This window comes from Polypterus senegalus, chromosome 3 (genome assembly GCF_016835505.1).
Source record: "Polypterus senegalus isolate Bchr_013 chromosome 3, ASM1683550v1, whole genome shotgun sequence".
NCBI classification, from domain to species: domain Eukaryota; kingdom Metazoa; phylum Chordata; class Cladistia; order Polypteriformes; family Polypteridae; genus Polypterus; species Polypterus senegalus.
Genome location: NC_053156.1, coordinates 15,317,468 through 15,338,891, shown reverse-complemented (window position 1 = coordinate 15,338,891; position 21,424 = coordinate 15,317,468). Strand labels below are relative to the sequence as shown.

Sequence of the window (21,424 nt, the reverse complement as noted above, 5' to 3'; positions counted from 1 at the left end):
ACTGGGACACATGAAACGTTTTAAGATGGGGGAGAAGAAAACATTCAGGGCTCAGAGAAGTTCTGGTTTCATACCAGTTACAGAGCGAGAGTGGTAGTTGAGCCAAGATATTTAAACTACTCCACCCTGAGGACAAAAACACCACTTATAACCACGGAGGAGGCGAGGACTGTTTCTACTGTCAGGGTTCAAACACAATTATACAAAGAAATTTCCATGACTTTTTAGTTATTCTAAGACAAATTTCCATAACCATATGTCCTCTGAAATTTCAGTGTACATTTGAAAAACAACAATAAAAATGCATGTCAAATTTACCAAAATATTGTTGCATACTAAAATAATGACAAGATATGCAGTTTTAAACAAAATAAATATTTAAATATTGCTGACACTCCGGCACAATTGCAAACCCTGAAAAACATTATGTAGCCCTAATTAAGATAAATGACTGAAGGCAACAATAAATTTAAAAAAATAAACACAAATAAGTGTTCAGTAACTTTGAAGTAGTATCAGGGTGGAAACTATCCATTGGAATAAAAGATATTGTTGTTTAAACCACTAACATCCTAAATCACTAACTTAATGTTAACAAATGACAGCCTTCTTTATTTGACTCCTGCAAAAACAATCCATACAAAGTTCATTATTGCATTTCGGCAAGCTTTTCATCAATATGCCTTTCGATATTCAGCGGAGATGCTTTTTCTTTTCTTTTGCAGTTCGCCGCAAACTGTTGGATTTAGTGAGGAGGGTTTGCAGCATATTCATCAGCTGAGTTCTCGAGGGTGCAAATGTCAGCCTCCACCCAAGCCCTCTTCATTTTCTATTCATGCAGCTCATCTGTCGGGGTCTTCCGCTTCAACTCAACACCTTTTCCTTAAAGTAAGGAGCCACTCCAAAAGTACATATATAGACATACAGTGGGTACGGAAAGTATTCAGACCCCCTTCAATTTGTCACTCTGTTATATTACAGCCATTTGCTAAAATCAATTACATTTATTTTTTTTCCTCATTAATGTACACACAGCACCCCATATTGACAGACAAAAAAAAGAATTTTTGAAATTGTTGCAGATTTATTAAAAAAGAAAAACTGAAATCTCACCTGGTCCTAAGTATTCAGCCCCTTTGCTGTGACACTCATATATTTCACTCCGGTGCTTTCCATTTCTTCTGCTCATCCTTGAGATCTCCTTCATTTGAGTCCAGCTGTGTTTGACTCTACTGATTGGACTTGATTAGGAAAGCCACACACCTGTCTATATAAGACCTTACAGCTCACAATACACGTCGGAGCAAATGAGAATCATGAGGTCAAAGGAACTGCCTGAAGAGCTCAGAGACAGAATTGTGGCAAGGCACAGATCTGGCCAAGGATACAAAACAATTCTGCTGCACTTAAGGTTCCCAAGAGCACAGTGGCCTCCATAATCCTTAAATGGAAGACGTTTGTGACGACCAGAACCCTTCCTAGAGCTGGCAGTCCAGCCAAGCTGAGCTACCGGGGGAGAAGAGCCTTGGTGAGAGAGGTAAAGAAGAACCCAAAGATCACTTTGGCTGAGCTCCAGAGATGCAGTCAGGAGATGGGAGAAAGTTGTAGAAAGTCAACCATCACTGCAGCCCTCCACCAGTCAGGGCTTTATGGCAGAGTGGCCTGTCGGAAGCCTCTCCTCAGTGCAAGACACATGACAGCCCGCATGGAGTTTGCTAAAAGACACCTGAAGGACTCTGAGATGGTGAGAAATAAGATTCTCTGGTCTGATGAGACCAAGATAGAACTTTTTGGCCTTAATTCTAAGCAGTATATGTGAAGACAACCAGGCACTGCTCATCACTTGTCCAATACAGTCCCCACAGTGAAGCATGGCGGTGGCAGCATCATGCTGTGGGGGTGTTTTTCAGCTGCAGGGACAGGACGGCTGGTTGCATTCAAGGGAAAGATGAATGCGGCCAAGTGCAGGGATATCCTGGAAAAAAACCTTCTCCAGAGTGCTAAGGACCTCAGACTGGGCCGAAGGTTTACCTTCCAACAAGACAATGACCCTAAGCACACAGCTAAAATAACGAAGGAGTGGCTTCACAACAACTCTGTGACTGTTCTTGAATGGCCCAGCCAGAGCCCTGACTTAAACACAATTGAGCATCTCTGGAGAGACCTAAAAATGGCTGTCCACCAACGTTTACCATCCAACCTGACAGAACTGGAGAGGATCTGCAAGGAGGAATGGCAGAGGATCCCCAAATCCAGGTGTTGTGAAAAACTTGTTGCATCTTTCCCAAGAAGACTCCTGGCTGTATGAGCTCAAAAGGGGGCTTCTACTAAATACTGAGCAAAGGGTCTGAATACTTAGGACCAGGTGATATTTCAGTTTTTCTTTTTTTAATAAATCTGCAACAATTTGAAAAATTCTTTTTTTTGGGGTGCTGTGTGTACATTAATGAGGGAAAAAATGAATTGAAATGATTTTAGCAAATGGCTGCAATATAACAGAGTGAAAAATTGAAGGGGGTCTGAATACTTTTCGTACCCACGGTATACAAGCACTTGCATTCACTGCATTCAGATCTAGCAGCAATCTGGCTGTCGGGAAACATAGCCCAAAATAAATGGCTTGTGTCTTCACTTGACTTGTAAGAATAATGAGAATTTGGCACCTTTAGCACCCACAGTACCTCTGCAGTTAGGGCTTCGTTTTTGGACACAGCGTCTGTAATCTGCCTTGTTTGAAGGTGGATGAGAGGGAAGTACTGCAGATGGCAGCAGGTGTCAGGTTGGAGACTTGGGGTGAGCCAGTCAGGGGATTGAGAGATGATTCACGCGCAGCAGCCTGGTGCTTAGCTCCCTTTGCATGGATAGTTAGCACTGCCACTCCCATGTTCAATATGTCGAGCATTTTACTACACAGTCGACATTTCGCACGTCCCGGGTCCTAGTCTTTCTCAAGCCATCCCTTATACTTATCCAAGTGAAGCCATGCATTGTTAAATCAGCATTTACCCGGCATTTCGCTACTGAATCTCCTGTGCGGCAGAAAGCAGAAAACTGCATTTCTGACACTCGCCACACACAGCGCACCGAGTTACTACAGACCTGCGCAAAAATTTAAGTTGTTAATGTATAAAGACGTTTCTCGCTCAGTCTTAAAGGAACCATTTACTTCATTATACAGATGTGTCAATCAGATTTCCATGTCTTTTCCATAACTATTTATTTATTTTTTCAAAACCTTTTCAAATTCCATAACTTTTCCAGGTTTTTCATGATCGTATGAACCCTGTACTGTTCCCCCATCGCTCTACCCCCAAGGATGCAGGTTGAGATGGAGGTGGGTGCACCAACTGGCCATCCAATTCCCCTCCAAACCATAAGTGCACTTTCGTAACATTATGGGCACCTGGGTATCATTAGGGCACCTGAGCTGATCAGAAGTGGGGTCACCAGCAGACTTCAGACATTTCAATGAAGGGACACTAGAGGTACAGTCACTGGTGTAAAGAGAGGCGACACCCTTGGGAGGACCCTCAACTCAGGATCAGGGGGCCTGACCGAGATTTCCCCAGCTTCACTGCATGACGTCTGTTCCAGAGACAGGGCCAGGGATTTGTGGTGTAGTCCAGGTTCACACGAAGAGGTCTGCCATGCAGAGGCTTTGGTTTCGTCACATTAAATGTTGAACTAATTTCATCTGCCACAAATTTGCCCAAGCCTGTCTGCTATCCAAGTCCTTCTGTGATGATATAACGGATTCCAAATTATCTGCTAATCCACCTATCTTGGTATCATCTGCAAACTTAACCAGCTTGTTACTTATATTCCTATCTAAATCGTTTATATATATTAAAAATAGCAGCGGCCCTAGCACTGACCCCTGTGGAATGCCACTCATAACATCGGCCATTTCTGATGAGGTTCCTCACACCATCACCCTCTGAAAAAAAAAAAAACCCCTGAACTGCCACTTCTTTTAACTTGATGCCCATCCTCTCACGTGGCACCTCATCAAATGCTTTCTGAAAGTCCAGATAAATAATATCATAAGCTCTACTCTGATCGTATCCTTTTGTTGCCTCCTCACAGAATTCCAGCCTGTTAGTTAAACACGACCTCCCTCTTCTGACCCCACACTGACTGTTCCTAATAACTCCTCTCCTTGCCAGGTGTTGCTCGATCTTATCCTTCATAATTCCTTCCATTCATTTTCCTGTGTTGCATGTTAAGCTTACTGGCCTATAGTTGCTCTGATCTGCCCGGTCACCCTTTTTATATAATTGGATGATATTTGCCATTTTCCAGTCCTTCAGAATCTCTCCAGTGCGCAGTGACTTCTTAAAAATACATGTCAAGGGTTTCTGTGTGCACTCACTAGCCTCCTTAAGAACACGAGGATAAATATGATCTGGGCCTGGTGATTTGTTTGATTTCATCTTATTTAATCTGAGCAGCTCTTCTCTCTCTGTAATTTCCAAATCCCTCAGTACCTCCTTAGTAGTCCCTGTTACTGCTTTGAGGTTATCCACTTGCTCACTTGTGAACACCTCAGAAAAATGTAAGTTTAGGGCATCTGCTATTTCATTGTCTGTATCTTTTAATTCCCCTTTACTATTCCTGATGAACATGACCTCCTCCTTAACTGTTCTTTTACTACTAAAATACTGAAATAATCTGTTAGGGTCGTCTTTCGCCTTATCTGCTCCATTCCTCTCTAACTGTCTTTTAGCCTCTCTGATATCCTTCTTAATGGTTGCCCTCATTACTCATACGCGCTACGATTCACTTTGCAGTCATTAGTCTTATATGCCTTATACAGCAGTTTTTTCCTTTGCAACTTCTTTTTTAAATCTTTATTAACCCATCGTGGAGTTTTTCTTAGTTTCCTTGTCCCGAAAAAATAAACCATGGGTGGGCTCTGTGTTCATGAGAACTGACAACCATACAATGCATATAGTGCAACGACGAGGAGCCAGCAATGCAGCTTTTTGGACCTCATAAACAGAAGAGAAGCTTGTCTGTCTTATAACAGAATTTTAAAAAAGTAACCCGCTGTACCCGTTAACCCATCAGGCAGCTCGTTACTGACTGACACAAAAAGAGGTTGCTAAATGTTACATGCCCAGCAATGTAACATGTCATGTAAATGGACGTGGTGCCCCCAACGAGATCTACAACTACAGCCAAGAAGTCTGACATACCCAAAAGAGAAGATGCATAATGTGAGATTGGAGACACACTGGTTCTCTCCTTACAGCTTTCAGGTGGATACTGTGATATCAAGTAAAGAAGTGCTGAATTTGTATGGCATGCAGATCGAGGGTGCAGTCTGGAATACTGGGTGTCACAAAGGTAAAAATATAAAAAAAAAAAAAAAACAGACTCACCCAATTATCCGTCTCTCCGAGTACTCCTTTCTTTTATTGGTCAGAGGCCCCGTGAAGTTGATGAAAGATCTACAGTGCAGAAGAGTCAAGTCAGAGTCTATACTGCAAAGGATTCTGGGAGGAGTTCTGGTCATCAGAATGCCACAGGATGACAGATATCTGGAAAACAAAGAATTCAGGTAATTAGTTTCCAAGAGGTCAGTGGTGCCACTATGCCTACTGCAACTGCCATCCCACCCATAAAGTGATGGAGTGGATTTCCTTTGGCAAGGTAAACTTAGATATGGCTGATGTGATGAAAATATGAGACCAGATTCCAGCCACTGCAGGGGAGCAAATGTGCTCCCCAAATATATCACTAGAGCAAAAAAACTAGTTAAATAGTACCACTAACTCAGTGTCACCTTAAAGTCACAAAAGCCTTAAGTGTAACTCAACACCTGCCTGCAAGGTGTCTGCTTGTTACATAAGCCAGCGGCCATCCTCCCTGCTGTGAGGCCTCAGTCTGGGTACCCATGCTTATCTGCTATCTTCCCAGAAATGACTTTGGCATGTCAGTGAAACTGGAATAGCAGCTTTTGAAGGGGTCTTTGTATATACAAATCTGGCCATTCTTTGAAGGGACACCACTGCATGTTTGTGTGTGACAAGGACGCCTCACGGTACTCTGTGCACTTCCCATTATTTAAAAAAAAAAAAAAAATGGCTGAATAGAAGAAGCCAGGCTGCTTTCAGCCAGAACAAACTGGCCCACCCGCTGGCAATTAATACCTGCCACTCCTGCCAAGTCCCGCGTCACTGTTGCCGTCAGCAGGGCACTTGAAATGAGGCGTGGGACAGTGTTTGGTTGCTTCAGCACATAAGTAACACAAATGCAAAGTTGACAGGTGACAGAGGGCCAAGTCAAACTGGCTGCTTACAGAGGGCACACTGGGATTCGGAAGTGCATGACTAAAATAATAACTGGCATAGCTACTTCAGGCCAACGTGCGTCTTTATGGCTTCATTCACACTAATCAGAATCAAAGAATTAGAAGACGACTTCACTAAGCAGAGATGGCCACCCTGCAGTGTCCTCGACAGCCTGCTTCAAGTTTAGCAATCCAGCAGCATTTAAAAGGGAAAAACTGCCGGATAAGGTCTTACTGAGAAGGTGCACCGCACACACACGACAGGATCTGCCATTTGCTGTCTGGTCCACTGATGTGAAACTCTGAACACTGTGCAGGTTTCTACATTTTCATCTTCTGAATGCAAGGTGGGATCTTCCACAACCAACTGACCACAACACACCACAAGTAAATGAGTATTCATAGTGCTTCCCTGTCCATGCCATGCCATATCATCCTCTAGTCATCAGCTCACTCCACGTCTTTTGTGACTCTAAGATGTACAGAGGTGTCAGAACTGTGGATTGGGGACGCATTCAGCCCCCTTTACTTTCCACACATTTTACTGTCTTGTAGGTTTCATTTCAAAACGGATAAATTTGCCATTTTTGCCCATTAATCTACACTCCAAACCCATCCATCCTTTATACAACCCGCTATATGCTAACTACAGGGTCACAGGGGTCTGCTGGAGCCAATCCCAGCCAACACAGGGCGCAAGGCAGGAAACAAACTCCAGGCAGGGCACACACACACACCAATAACACACTAGGGAATTAATCATGAAAAAATTGAAAACATGTTTTCAGAAAAGCTTGCAAATTTATTACAACACGAAAACCAAAATCTCTCATTGCTAGAATTCAAATTGTGGTTTAATTCTCCTTGAGATGTGTCTAGAACGTGACAGGTGTCCACCTGTGCTAAACTTTAGAAAGGCACATGTGTATAGAAGGACCCACAATTCACGCTGCACGTCAGCACGAAAACAAAGCTGTGGAAGTCCAAGGAGCTCTCTGTACACGTCGGCAATTAAATCTGGTGAGGCACAGATCTGGACAAGGAGATGAAGACATTTATAAAGCTTTGAGTGTTCCTAGGAGCAGAGTGGCCTCATCAACTGTAAAACGGACGAAGATTAGAGCCACCAGGACTCTTCCTAGAGTTGTCCATCGATTCAAACTGAGAAACAAGACAAGAAAGACCTTGGTCACGGAAATGACCAAGAAGCCAATAGCCACTCTAACAGAGTTTCAGAAGTCTGCTGCCGAGATGGGAGAATCTGTCACAAAGATGGCCATCTTCGCAGCACTCCATCAGTCAGGGGTTTATGGGAGAGTGGCTAGACACTTTAAAGGACTCGGAGAGAATGATGAAAATTATTTTTGTCTCTACCAAGACCATCACTGAACTGTTTGGGCAGAACTCCAACAAAACACCTGCCAAATATGGTGGAGCATGGCGGTGGCAGCATCAGGCGAGGGGGTTGCATGGACAGGGAAACTGATGAGAATTGGGGGAAAGTGGAATGTACAAGTCTTCACACTGCAGCTGCTGCCTTCTTTCCTTTTGACAGGTCCGAGCTGAACTATCTGACCTGCAGTGCTCTTCAATGCACCTCTTTTTAAGCCTGTGGCATTTAAGGGCTACCATGCACTTGATTTTGCGAAAATATTGGAGCAGTGAGGTACAAGATGCCTACAAGAGATGCGAGTGAACCAAACTGGACACAAGGAACTGGTGCCTGACACGACTATGAGACTGGTAGCAAAATGTTATACGGTTCTGTTTTCTTTGTAGATAAAGTACACCGTAAGAGCCATTTGTTAGTTACTAGGGGGCTCCGCAACCTGCTCGCTTCGCTCGCCAACCTCAGATTTGGTTAACCGGATATACGATTTAAAAAGATTGTTATTTTCATGGGAATTGTTACATATGCATGATTTTCACTTTTACTTTAAAACTTCAGTTAAAACAATATTTGGAATTAACTTTTCTTCAAGATCGCATTGAATTTTGACTCCGTGTTTGGACTTGCATCGTGACAATGCAACGTACAACTGCCCGTGAGTGAATATCATTTCTCGCTCTCTCAAAAATAAACAGACTTTTTTCGAATGTTTGTCCCTGTGATTTGTTAATTGTCAGAGCAAAAGCTATTCTAATGGGAAAGTGTAAACGTTTTAATACGAGTGGCGTATCAAGATCTCCTTTGGTGTCTAATGTTATCCCCTGAAGATGTACTACATTCTACAACTACAACTTTCTTGTCACCAGTTAAAATGTTAGAATTGTTTGACCAATTTTCAATACAACTAATCTTGTTCCATTGCATAGCCCATCACTCAGACATAAATTACACAGTAACATTATGATACATCCTTCTTTCAACGGTAATTCGGATGGTGGAAGACCACACGGTGTTAACGGTTGTAGATATTCAACAGGATATTGTAAGCTGATGTTTTCATCTTGCACACCATCAGCAGAGGTCTATTGATACTAGTGCTGGGCGGTATACCAGTTCATACCGAAAACTGGTTTTTATTTTTGTTATTATATGGACTTTTCTTATACCTCAACACCGGTTTAAATTGCCTAAACAACATTCAGAACGTGGCGCAGCGGGAAACTGTTTAATGGGGGACCTTTTTCACTGCTACACCGCTAAACACATATAACTGAGTACATGCGCTAGCGGAGGTGTTGCACGGGGGCTCCTTTTCACTGCTACACCGCTAAATAGTCATGCAATGGAGTACATGTGTTAGTGGAGGTATTGTGTGGTGAAAATGGACAGAGAACATTCTGAAACTGAAGCTGTAGTAGACGATAAAGTTGAACATGATGACGCAAAACAACGTCCGCTGCCTGGAGATACTTTGGTTTTAAAAGTTTGGATGTGGACCATTATGTTCAAATCTGGGAATAATGTTTCTGCACTCGTGGATAATACTACAAGCCAAGTTGTACTCGTTTTATTTTTTTTTCAGTGCAGTGTAATGTACCTGGGTACTGTGTAATAGTGTGACGACATGTTGAGTTTATTCTCGACATTTCCACTTTAATCTCAATGCTTACGACGAGAATAAAGTCAACATGTCACACTATTACACAGTTATTTATTTGCCTTTCATTGTACGTATGTAACAGTTGACTGGACAGTTTGACATCCGTGGCAGAGCGACGGGCGCTGAGCAGACTTCTGTCAATCATGGAGAATCCACTGAACAGGATCATCTCCAGACAGAGGAGCAGCTTCAGCGACAGACTGATGTCACCGTCCTGCTCCACTGACAGACTGAGGAGACCCCACACTATGCGACTCTTCAATTCCACCCGCGAGGGGTAAACGTTAACATTATACAAAGTTATTGTCAGTTATACCTGCCTTGCACTTTTCACCTTGCATTTTTTAACCTGCACTGCATTTTTATCACTCTTCAATTAATATTGATTATTATCAGTATGCTGCTGGTGGAGTATGTGAATTTCCCCTGGGGGATTAATAAAGTATCTATCTACCTTTTTTCTTTATTCTTGTGAGGACTGTTTGCTTAGATTTTTTACTAAATCTTTTAATATGAACTTTAGAACTGAGAGATCTCTTTTGGCATGCATCTTACCTGTGCTTGATCCTGCCTTACTCACCTGCAGCTACATACACATTAACAGAACATATAACAAAGAGTGCCAACATATATCTGGAACATGCGTTTGTCATAGCTGTACATAGATTATTAAATGTTAGATATATAACGTACCCTTAGATGGCTGGCAGCACAATTGGTTTTGTTTAGAATGTGGAAATCTACTGCTCGAGTGAAGAACTGGTGGCGCAACAAGAACTCTAAGAACACCAGAAAACGGATCGGAGCCTTCAGCATTTGGCACAAAGTCAATTGGTTGGCTTAAACATTTCAAGCTAGCTAGCTAGATAGCTAGATAGATACTTTATTAATCCCAAGGGGAAATTCACATAATCCAGCAGCAGTATACTGATACAAAGAAACAATATTAAATTAAATAGTAATAAAAATGAAAAGAATTAAAATAAAATAATGTTCGCATTTACTCCCCCGGGTGGAATTGAAGAGTCGCATAGTGTGGGGGAGGAACGATCTCCTCAGTCTGTCACTGAAGCTACTCCTCTGTCTGGAGATGACACTGTTAAGTGGATGCAGTGGATTCTTCATGATTGACAGGAGTTTGCTTAGTGCCCGTCGCTCTGCCACAGATGTTAAACTGTCCAACTTTAATCCTACAATAGAGCCTGCCTTCTTAACAAGTTTGTCCAGGCGTGAGGCGTCTTTCATCTTTATGCTGCCACCCCAGCACACCACCGCGTAGAAGAGGGCACTCGCCCCAACCGTCTGGTAGAACATCTGCAGCATCTTACTGCAGATGTTGAAGGATGCCAACCTTCTCAGAAAGTATAGTCTGCTCTGACCTTTCTTACATAGAACATCAGTATTGGCAGTCCAGTCCAATTTGTCATCCAGCTGCACTCCCAGGTATTTATAGGTCTGCACCCTCTGAACAGTCACCTCTGATGATCACAGGGTCCATGAGGGGCCTGGGCCTCCTAAAATCCACCACCAGCTCCTTGGTCTTGCTGGTGTTCAGGTGTATGTGGTTTGAGTCGCACCATTTAACAAAGTCCTTGATTAGTTTCCTATACTCCTCCTCCTGCCCACACCTGATGCAGCCCACAATAGCAGTGTCATCAGCGAACTTTTGCACGTGGCAGGTCTCCGAGTCATATTGGAAGTCTGATGTATGTTGATTGAACAGGACCAGAGAAAGTCCAGTCCCCTGCGGTGCCCCTGTATTGCTGCACACAATGTCAGACCTGCAGTTCCCAAGACGCACATATTGAGGTCTGTCTGTAAGATAGTCCACAATCCATGCCACCAGGTCTACTCCCATCTCAGTCAGCTTATCCCTAAGGAGCAGAGGTTGGATGGTGTTGAAGGCGCTAGAGAAGTCCAAAAACATAATTTATGTTTATAACAAGGGTGGCACAGTGGCGCAGTGGTAGCGCTGCTGCTGCTCACTTAGGAGACCCGGGTGCTCTTCCCGGGTCCTCCCTGCATGGAGTTTGCATGTTCTCCCCGTGTCTGCATGGATTTCCTCTCACAGTCCAAAGACATGCAGGTTAGGTGCATTGGCGATTCTAAAAATTGTTCCTAGTTGGTGTGTGTGCCCTGCGGTGGGCTGGCGCCCTGCCCGGGGTTTGTTTCCTGCCTTGTGCCCTGTGTGAGCTGGGATTGGCTCCAGCAGTCCCCCATGACCCTGTAGTTCGGATATAGCGGGTTGGATAATGAATGGATGGATGGATGTTTATAACAATTTATCCAATCACAAGTATAAAATACAAATAATGCGTCATTTTTTTAGGCTTCATTGAGCTACTGAACTAATGAGAACAGGGATATGTTGAACTACTTGTAAACTCGTTTAGAAAAAGCTATTTAATGGTGGAGCGAATTTGAAAAAACCTTTTGGGAAATGTATTTTTAAAAATGAGGAAATAAATAAACTGCATCAATTCATTATTTTTTTGACTAGTTTATTCCTTTTCTTAGTCACTTGACTGATGGCACGGAATAAGTGCCCATTCGTATTATCCTTTTGAAAATCATATCCTTGTGCTGCTCTTCCTATAAATTAAGGCTTTACTAAAGTTTAAACTGGCCTGAATATACCTCAGGAATCTCAATTTACTGCTTTGTTTAATTAATAAATATGTTGCATTCTACTTTTCTCTTTTACTAATATTCATACGAATCTTCTGTTTTTTTCTCTTTCAGCTGCTCCTGTTAGGGGTTGCCACAGCGGATTATTCCATAACTAATATTCATGTGAGTAATATACTTAAAAGGGGTTGGCGTCGATTTGTTTCTAACCTAGTTTTGTTGAACTTAAAATAAAAATAAAATGTAAAAAAATAAAATAGTAAATGGAAACAAGAACATTTACTACTTTTTTACTATATGACCATTGTTATTTGTCTTTGTGTGGCTCTGATGTCATTATGATAATAGCCCTCTTCTCGGGTCCTAGTATGGGATGGATTTTCTTATTGGGGGTCCGCAGATTAAAACATTTAAGAACCCCTGCTTAAGGCACCTTCTAGGCAACATGTAATGTTTCTCTTATCAGTAAATGGATTTTTACACACCGAGACTCGTTTATTCAAGTAGTCAACTAATATTGTTCTTTATCAGTATGCTGCTGCTGGAGTATGTGAATTTCCCCTTGGGGATTAATAAAGTATCTTTCTATCTAAAAGTTACGTGACTGTGTACAGCCACTGTGGACATTTATGAGAACAAAAAAATATATAGGAATTGAAATGCCGGAGCTTGCTCATTTGGAATGGTAACACACCAGAATGAACTCAGTGGAAGTTCTGCTTGATTGCTTATCTTGTGCAGATGTAAATTTTGGATGAGTGGGTGGCTGGATACGACTATCCAGGAGTGAATGGGGGAGTGTGTGTGTGTGTGTGTGTGTGTTGTGTGTGTGTTTATGGCTACAAGTTAGAGCTCCTCCAAATTCCCACAGTCTCCCTTTGAGAATTTGGCTCCAGGTCAAATGTCTCTGACAAGCCCTGCCCTAGGAAGAAACAATTTGTTCGGTCTGTCTGTTGGATTGACATTTTCACATTTTTTCCAACTTGAATTATCACGCGCAACAAAACACTCAAGATCAATACAAACCTCATTTAATGAGAGATTGGGCTAAGTCATCCATTAAGCATCCCAGAATTGTTTCAGCTCTCTAATCCAATGTGAAAACCCCCCTTGTTTTTTTTTTTTTTGCTGTTCCCCACTCATGCATAAAGTAGAGGCACAAACAGAGCTTTAGAGGTTTTACAAGCGGAAGCGTCGGCCTGCATGCCTGCTCAATTCTTTGTGGAATGTGCTCTTGGAATGAAGTTTGCATTCCCCACAGGGCAAAACAGCCTACAGTGGGGCACTGGCACTTCAAAAGGTTTGTAAGCATCCCATCACCTTCTCAGTCGAGTACTACGCATTCCTCTGTGTGTCCACATCCAAGCAGCAGTCCTAAAGTTGGGCCAATGGTGGGCTTCAATTTAATACAAACCGGATTCCAAAAAAGTTGGGACACTAAACAAATTGTGAATAAAAACTGAATGCAATGATGTGGAGATGGCAAATGTCAATATTTTATTTGTAATAGAACGTAGATGACAGATCAAACGTTTAATCCGAGTAAATGTATCATTTTAAAGGAAAAATATGTTGATTCAAAATTTCACGGTGTCAACAAATCCCAAAAAAGTTGGGACAAGTAGCAATAAGAGGCTGGAAAAAGTAAATTTGAGCATAACTAAGAGCTGGAAGACCAATAAACACTAATTAGGTCAATTGGCAACATGATTGGGTATAAAAAGAGCTTCTCAGAGTGGCAGTGTCTCTCAGAAGCCAAGATGGGTAGAGGATCACCAATTCCCACAATGTTGCGCAGAAAGATAGTGGAGCAATATCAGAAAGGTGTTACCCAGCGAAAAATTGCAAAGACTTTGCATCTATCATCATCAACTGTGCATAACATCATCCGAAGATTCAGAGAATCTGGAACAATCTCTGTGCGTAAGGGTCAAGGCCGTAAAACCATACTGGATGCCCGTGATCTCCGGACCCTTAAACGACACTGCACCACAAACAGGAATGCTACTGTAAAGGAAATCACAGAATGGGCTCAGGAATACTTCCAGAAACCATTGTCAGTGAACACAATCCACCGTGCCATCCGCCGTTGCCAGCTGAAACTCTACAGTGCAAAGAAGAAGCCATTTCTAAGCAAGATCCACAAGCTCAGGCGTTGTCACTGGGCCAGGGATCATTTAAAATGGAGTGTGGCAAAATGGAAGACTGTTCTGTGGTCAGACGAGTCACGATTCAAGTTCTTTTTGGAAATCTGGGGCGCCATGTCATCCGGACCAAAGAGGACAAGGACAACCCAAGTTGTTATCAGCGCTCAGTTCAGAAGCCTGCATCTCTGATGGTATGGGGTTGCATGAGTGCGTGTGGCATGGGCAGCTTGCATGTCTGGAAAGGCACCATCAATGCAGAAAAATATATTCAGGTTCTAGAACAACATATGCTCCCATCCAGACGTCATCTCTTTCAGGGAAGACCCTGCATTTTTCAACAAGATAATGCCAGACCACATTCTGCATCAATCACAACATCATGGCTGCGTAGGAGAAGGATCCGGGTACTGAAATGGCCAGTCTGCAGTCCAGATCTTTCACCTATAGAGAACATTTGGCGCATCATAAAGAGGAAGGTGCGACAAAGAAGGCCCAAGACGATTGAACAGTTAGAGGCCTGTATTAGACAAGAATGGGAGAGCATTCCTATTTCTAAACTTGAGAAACTGGTCTCCTCGGTCCCCAGGCGTCTGTTGGGTGTTGTAAGAAGAAGGGGAGATGCCACACAGTGGGGAAAATGGCCTTGTCCCAACTTTTTTGGGATTTGTTGACACCATGAAATTCTGAATCAACATATTTTTCCCTTAAAATGATACATTTTCTCTGTTTAAACTTTTGTTCCGTGATTTATGTTCTATTCTGAATAAAATATTAGAAGTTGGCACCTCCACATCATTGCATTCAGTTTTTATTCACGATTTGTACAGTGTCCCAGCTTTTTTGGAATCCGGTTTGTACAATACAATTTATTTTTATATAGCTCAAAATCACACAAGAAGTGGCGCAATGGGCTTTAACAGGCTCTGCCTTTTGACAGCCCGCCAGCCTTGACTCTCTAAGAAGACAAAGAAAAAACTCCCAAAAAAATAAAAATGGAAGAAACCTTGGGAAAGGCATTTCAAAGAGAGACCCCTCTTCAGGTACGTTGGACGTGAAGTGGGTGTCAAAGAGAAGGGGGTCAATACAATACAATACACAGAACAGAGCACAAGTCATCCTCAATACAGTATAAAAATATTACAAGTAGGGAGCAGAATTTAACAGTAGATGATATCCCATAATATGATTTAGATTTGGCTTCAAGCACACAATGTCCCCTGCCTTAAAGCAGTGGACCTAAAATGGCCTCATGCACACTTCAGTTTCTGTTCATGCAGCTTCATTTTAAAAGACATATGGCAAGCCAGGGAGTAACACAACAACAGAAGAGAGGAGGCACAAATCCATAATTGGCTCATTGTGATCTTGTGTTAAAATTAAGGATAAACGTAAAAAGTTAGACAAATAATGGGAGAAATTTCTGTCCTTCAAGCTCATTTGGTTAGTGAGTAACTGTCCCAGTTTTTTCATTATGAAACTTCGTAAAAGTTGGCAAGATTTTTGCTTTAAAGGCATGACTTGGCAGTCTGATCAAAATTCCCACGACTCTGAGTTAAAAAAAAAAAAAAAGTGCTTCCTGGTTTCAATCGTTAATGCACTTTCTTCAATCTCCACTAGGGGTCCTTGAGTATGTGATTCACTACTGAATGTAAATGAAAGAATTCTGATGGATCTGAAACTGTCGTGCGTGGAGAGTACAGTGAAACGTCCGACCAGTATGCCACTCTGCAGGGCAGTGGACAACAAGAACGGATTAAAATGGATCCAGTGCATTCACTTCCACTTCACTTACTGCAGACTTTGTGTTCTAGATTTTGTTTTTAATTGATAAATTTGCATTTTTTGATAATTCTAATCTACACTCAATTACCTATAAAGACAAAGAGAACAGGATTTCAAAAAAAAAGGTTTCAAATTTTTTTAAATTCAAAAACTGAAATCCATCTATCCATCCATTATCCAACCCGTTTATCCTAATTAAAGGGTCACGGGGGGGTCTGCTGGAGCCAATCCCAGCCAGCACAGGGCACAAGGCAGGAAAAAAAAAATCCCAGGCAGGGCGCCAGCCCACCGCAGCAAAAACTGAAATCTCTCCTCTAAAAGGTACTCGGGTGCCTCTGGTGTGCTAAAATTCTCCTTGAGATGGATGTTTCTAGAACTTGATTGGCGTCCACCAGTGACAAGCGGAATTGATTGGGCAACATTTACAAAGGCGCACATGTCCCTGTATATAGAACGAGTAACAATTCACACTGCATGTCAGGATAAAAACCAAACCATGAAGACTAAAGAACTCTCTGTAGACATCTCTGATCAAATTAAGATGAGGCAAAGATCATCTTAAATTTCTAAAGTTTAGAGCAGTGGTCTCAAACTCCAGTCCTGGAGGGCCGTATTGGCTGCAGGTTTTCATTATAACCCTGCACCGCTCCTGGACCTGGCATGATTATAATAAGTGCTGCAGTCCTTGAGCAGCAGCAAAGAAAGGAAAAACAAAAAAAAAAGAAATAATCAGGGGCACGAGCGACCAACACTACTTTCCTACTACACCACCACCTGTACAGAAACACACCAGTGAATGCAGAGTTAAGTTAAAAAATGATTATTACACACACTTAACAAAACCCCTATATACATATTATCTCGCTGCAGTGCTTCCCACCCCACACAAATCACGGCACAAAACACTTAACCACATACTCTAATATATAAATCTCAGAAAAAGAAAGTTTATGTATTCGTAGTGCTTTAAATATTCTCTGTTAGGGATGACTATCTCAGTCTGTGGAGGGCAATGATGCGCCGAACCATACCTCCTATTCCGGGAAACGTACAGATCAACAGTCCCTTGTGCTGGCCCGTCAGGTCCTCTGCCGAATGCCTTCACCAGAAAGGGAAAATAATTTGTCCTGAAATGAACGCGGGTTCACCTGACATTTTCCATGCGGTGTCAATCTCTTTCCCTCTTGCCTTTTCCTTTTATGGTGTCTGCTTCTCTCTTGGCTCTGTGCTCCCTCTTTCCTTTTTCCCCGCCCCCCCCATTTACATACCATTGGCTCCTCCCTGTACAGTCTGTTGGACCCTCCAAGCCAGGTGCTCCGCTCCCCGTGTACCATTGGCCGGCCTTACAAATTAAGACATTCCACCATTATCAGGAATGGGAAAAAGTGCAAACTCAGTGGCACACACACACATATTCCAGATGACTGTTACAACCTTTTTCTTAATTGGGGACCATTGTTTGCTGCTAATTAACTCCTTTTCCTTTCATTTGAATTGACTTTTTTTTTTTAGATTTGTTCTCCTCAATTTCTTCATCGTTCCTCTGAATTGCTTCATTTCTTTCCTTAACTGGCACCCAAACTGAAATAAAATGTGAAGTGAGGGAGCCAACAGAAGACCAACTAAGCAAGGGTTTGTCAAACTCCAACTAGTTGCTTAATTAGGCGCCAATTCTTGTTAATTAAACCCGTTCTTTAATTCTATGGCTTGTTGCTGCTCTTGTTGTGCAACAGCAGACATCTCCAAAATTGATTGTTGATTTTCTCTTTTCTAAGAGCACTGCTCAAATCTTTTGGGAACCTGAGCAGATCAGCATTCCTGAGACCTTCATCTTTCTTTATTTTCAGATATTGTATGATGGTCACAGTTTGCTGGTCCTGTTTTGGTTCATTTTGTATCTCATTATTGTTTGGCTCCTAATTAAGGAAAAAGAGTCTTCAAGAGCAAGTCAAATAAAATTAACTCAAAATAAGTTAATTAGCAGTAAAAACAGGTCACTAATTAAGAATAGGGTTAGAATGAAAACCTACAGCCACTGCAGCCCTGCAGGAGTGGAGTTTGAGACCACTGGCTTCGAGTATTCCCAGGAGCACACTGGCCTCAGCCATTGTAAAATGGAAGAAGTTTGGAACCACCAGGGCCCTTCCGGCCAAACTGACTAAATGGACACAAAGGGCCTTGCTCAGGGAGGTAACCAAGAACCCAAAGGTCACTCTGGCATAGCTTCAACAATTCTCCGCCAAGATGGGAGAATCTGTCAGGACGACAACCATCTCAGCAACACTCCATCAATCAGGTGTCTACTGTAGAGTAACTAACTTCTGCTGGCAGTTTGCTGAACGGTAGTTAAAGGACTCGAAGAGTACAAGGAAAGAGATTCTCTGGTCTCATGAAACAAAAATTTAACTCTTCATGCAGAACTGCAAACATTATGTCCAGTGACGATCAGGCAATGCTCATCATCAAACCCAATACCATCTCTGTGGTGAATTATGGTGGTGGCAGCATCATGCTGTGGGGGAGCTGGGACAGGGAAAGAAGTTAGAATTGTGGGAAGGGTGAATACAGTATAGCCAACAGAGGACTTTGAAGAAAACCTGCTCTACAGCCACCTCATACTGGGGCGATAGTTCATCGTTCAGCAAGACTCAAATTCAACACTGGAGTGGCTTGGACTGGTCCAGACAAAGTCCCAATATACAGCCCACACCACGTGTGGAGCTTCCCATCCATTCTAATGGAGCTTTGAGAGGATCTGCCAAGAAGAATGGGATAAACTACCCAAATCCAGATGTGCAAAATTTATTGCAAATTACCCAAGACGACTCGGAACTGGAATTGCTGCCGAACGGACTTCTATAAAGTAATGAATTAAGGGTTTGAATACTTCTAGGAATCAGAGAGTTCATTTTTTGATTTATAATAAATGTACAAACCTTTTTGAAGATATGTTTTTACTTTGCCATTGTGGGTTATTGAGTGCAGACTGATGTGCAAAAATGACACATGTATCCATTTAAAATTAAATCTACACCACAATTAAGTGTGCAGAAAGTGAAGTGGTCCAAATACTTTCTGAATCCACTGTCACCTTCATTGTTCCCACAAAATATAAAAGATCATCAGGCAGCACCCATAAGGTGGCCATTTGACAACAAGCACACAACATAATGGCCTTCTAAAAATGCCTCTGACAATTCTGCAAACCTGAATGAGGCCTCTCCAAAGCCTTCTTTGGTCAAATAGCTTTAAATCCTGCTCCCTATCAGAAGACGTCATGTTGGTCCAGGAAGCTCCAAGGTGGTCTTTATTTGTTCAGCTTCTACTTGCTCCACTGTTCTTTGGTAGCAAAGGGGTCTGAATGTCACACTCAAAGCACTGCAAAAGTGGCCTCACTAGCGCCACCCTATGTCTGAGCATAATGTCCCTTGACTGGCTTTGTCTACAAAAAGTAATCACCACTTGGAAGTTTTCTCATTTTCCCCAGTGGATTTAATTTGGCTTTGCTGAAACTGATGAACAGAGATGTCAAAGTGAAAACAGATCTCTACAAATATACTCAGCAAAAAAAAAGAAACGTCCCTTTTCCAGGACTGTGTATTTCAACAATAATGTTTTAAAAATCCAAATAACTTTACAGATCTTCATTGTAAAGGTTTTAAACAATGTTTTCCATGCATGTTCAATTAACCATAATCAATGAATTAACATGCACCTGTGGAATGGTCGTGAAGACCTTAACAGCTTACAGAAAGTAGGCATTTAAGGTCACAGTTCTAAAAACGCAGGACACTAAAGAGACTTGTCTACCGACTGTGAAAGATGCCCAGGGTCCCTGCTCATCTGCGTGAACGTGCATTAGGCCTGCTGCAGGGAGGCATGAGGACTGCTGAATAAATTGTCATGTCCGCACTGTGAGACGCCTAAGACAGCGCTACAGGGAGACAGGAAGGACAGCTGATCATCCTCGCAGTGGAAGACCACGTGTAACAACACCTGCACAGGATCGGTACATCCGAATATCACACCTGCGTGACAGGTACAGGATGGCCACAACAACTGCCCGAGTCACACCAGGAACACACAATCCCTCCATCAGTGCTCAGACTGTCCGCAATAGGCTGAGAGAGGCTGGGCTGAGGGCTTGTAGGCCTGTTGTAAGGCAGGTCCTTACCAGACATCACCAGCAACAATGCCGCCTATGGGCACAAACCCACCTTCGCTGGACCTGACAGGAGTGGCAAAAAGTGCTCTTCACTGATGAGTCACGGTTTTGTCTCACCAGGGGTGATGGACGGATTCGTGTTTATCGTTGAAGGAATTGAGCACGTCTGGGACCTGTTGGATCGCAGGGTGAGGGTTAGGGCCATTCCCCCCAGAAATGTCCAGGAACTTGCAGGTGCCTTGGTGGAAGAGTGGGGTAACATCTCACAGCAAGAACTGACAAATCTGGTCCAGTCCATGAGGAGGAGATGCACTGCAGTACCTCAAGCAGCTGGTGGACACACCACATACTGACTGGTACTTTGGATTTTGAGCCTCCCTTCATTCAGGGACACATTGTGAAACATTTGTAGTTTATGTCTTATGGTGTTGACTCTTTTAGTGTTCATACAAATATTTACACATTAAGTTTACTGAAAGTAAAAACAGTTGAAAGTCAGAGGACGTTTCTGTTTTTGCGGAGTATATAAAACACAGAATCAATGATGGCGTAAGTCTTCACCCCCTTCAAGTCCGTTTTTAACAGATGGCAGCCATTACAGCCTTGAGCTGTGCGAGTTTGTGTTGCATTTACTGAAAAAAAATCAGGACTGGTCCCCCCTCAACTTTCTTGTATATTCAGATATTGGGATGGATATTTGAAGAGTAAACCACAAGACAAGGATTATATTTTTATATGATGTACATTAAAGAACCATCAACAACCAATCAAATCAACGATATATTAAAACAATTATTAGAAAAGTAAAGTTGAATAAATTGGACTCTGCAGCTGCATGAATAAAAGGTAAAGTACCACTTCCAGTTAGTGGAAATAGCCCAAAAGTTGATAAAAATCTACGTTTTGAACCTTATACTTTTATGCAAAATTTGGTTGGCCTAAGTGAAAGTGTACTCAAGTTCTCATGTTTATACACACACACAGTTCCAAAAATGGTATTTTCAGACCAAGGAAGGTCTAAAACGACGAGATTCATGAAAATCTCAAAATGGAATTTTTGGAGGACTCCAATACTTTCCCTATACGTCGTATACGAGAAAGTCAGGGGGACCTAAAACGTTGAGATTTATCAAACTCTCAACATCAATTTTTTGAACGATTACAATACTTTCCCTATAGTAAAAAGTAGTATAATAGAAGTAAAAAGAGAAACCCAGATAAATCATGTCAGACCTTTTCCCCACCTTAATTGTGAAATTGGAACCTATACAAAGAAGGTGAAAAGAAATCATAAACCGTTAACGGAAAATAAAAATCAAAGACTTCCAAAAATCTGACTGTGCAAGTTTGAACATCA

General features: G+C 42.2%; 1 protein-coding gene across 2 annotated transcripts in view; it reads right to left on the bottom strand.

The window, feature by feature from the left end:
* Positions 1 to 21,424, bottom strand: part of si:dkey-190g6.2 (coenzyme Q-binding protein COQ10 homolog A, mitochondrial) — a 93,712-nt gene that overhangs the window by 11,372 nt on the left and 60,916 nt on the right. For both annotated transcript variants that reach the window (XM_039746675.1, XM_039746674.1), the window contains exon 2: positions 5,385 to 5,543. In XM_039746675.1, the coding sequence (XP_039602609.1) occupies positions 5,385 to 5,543 (159 nt within the window). The remainder of the gene's footprint in view (positions 1 to 5,384; positions 5,544 to 21,424) is intronic.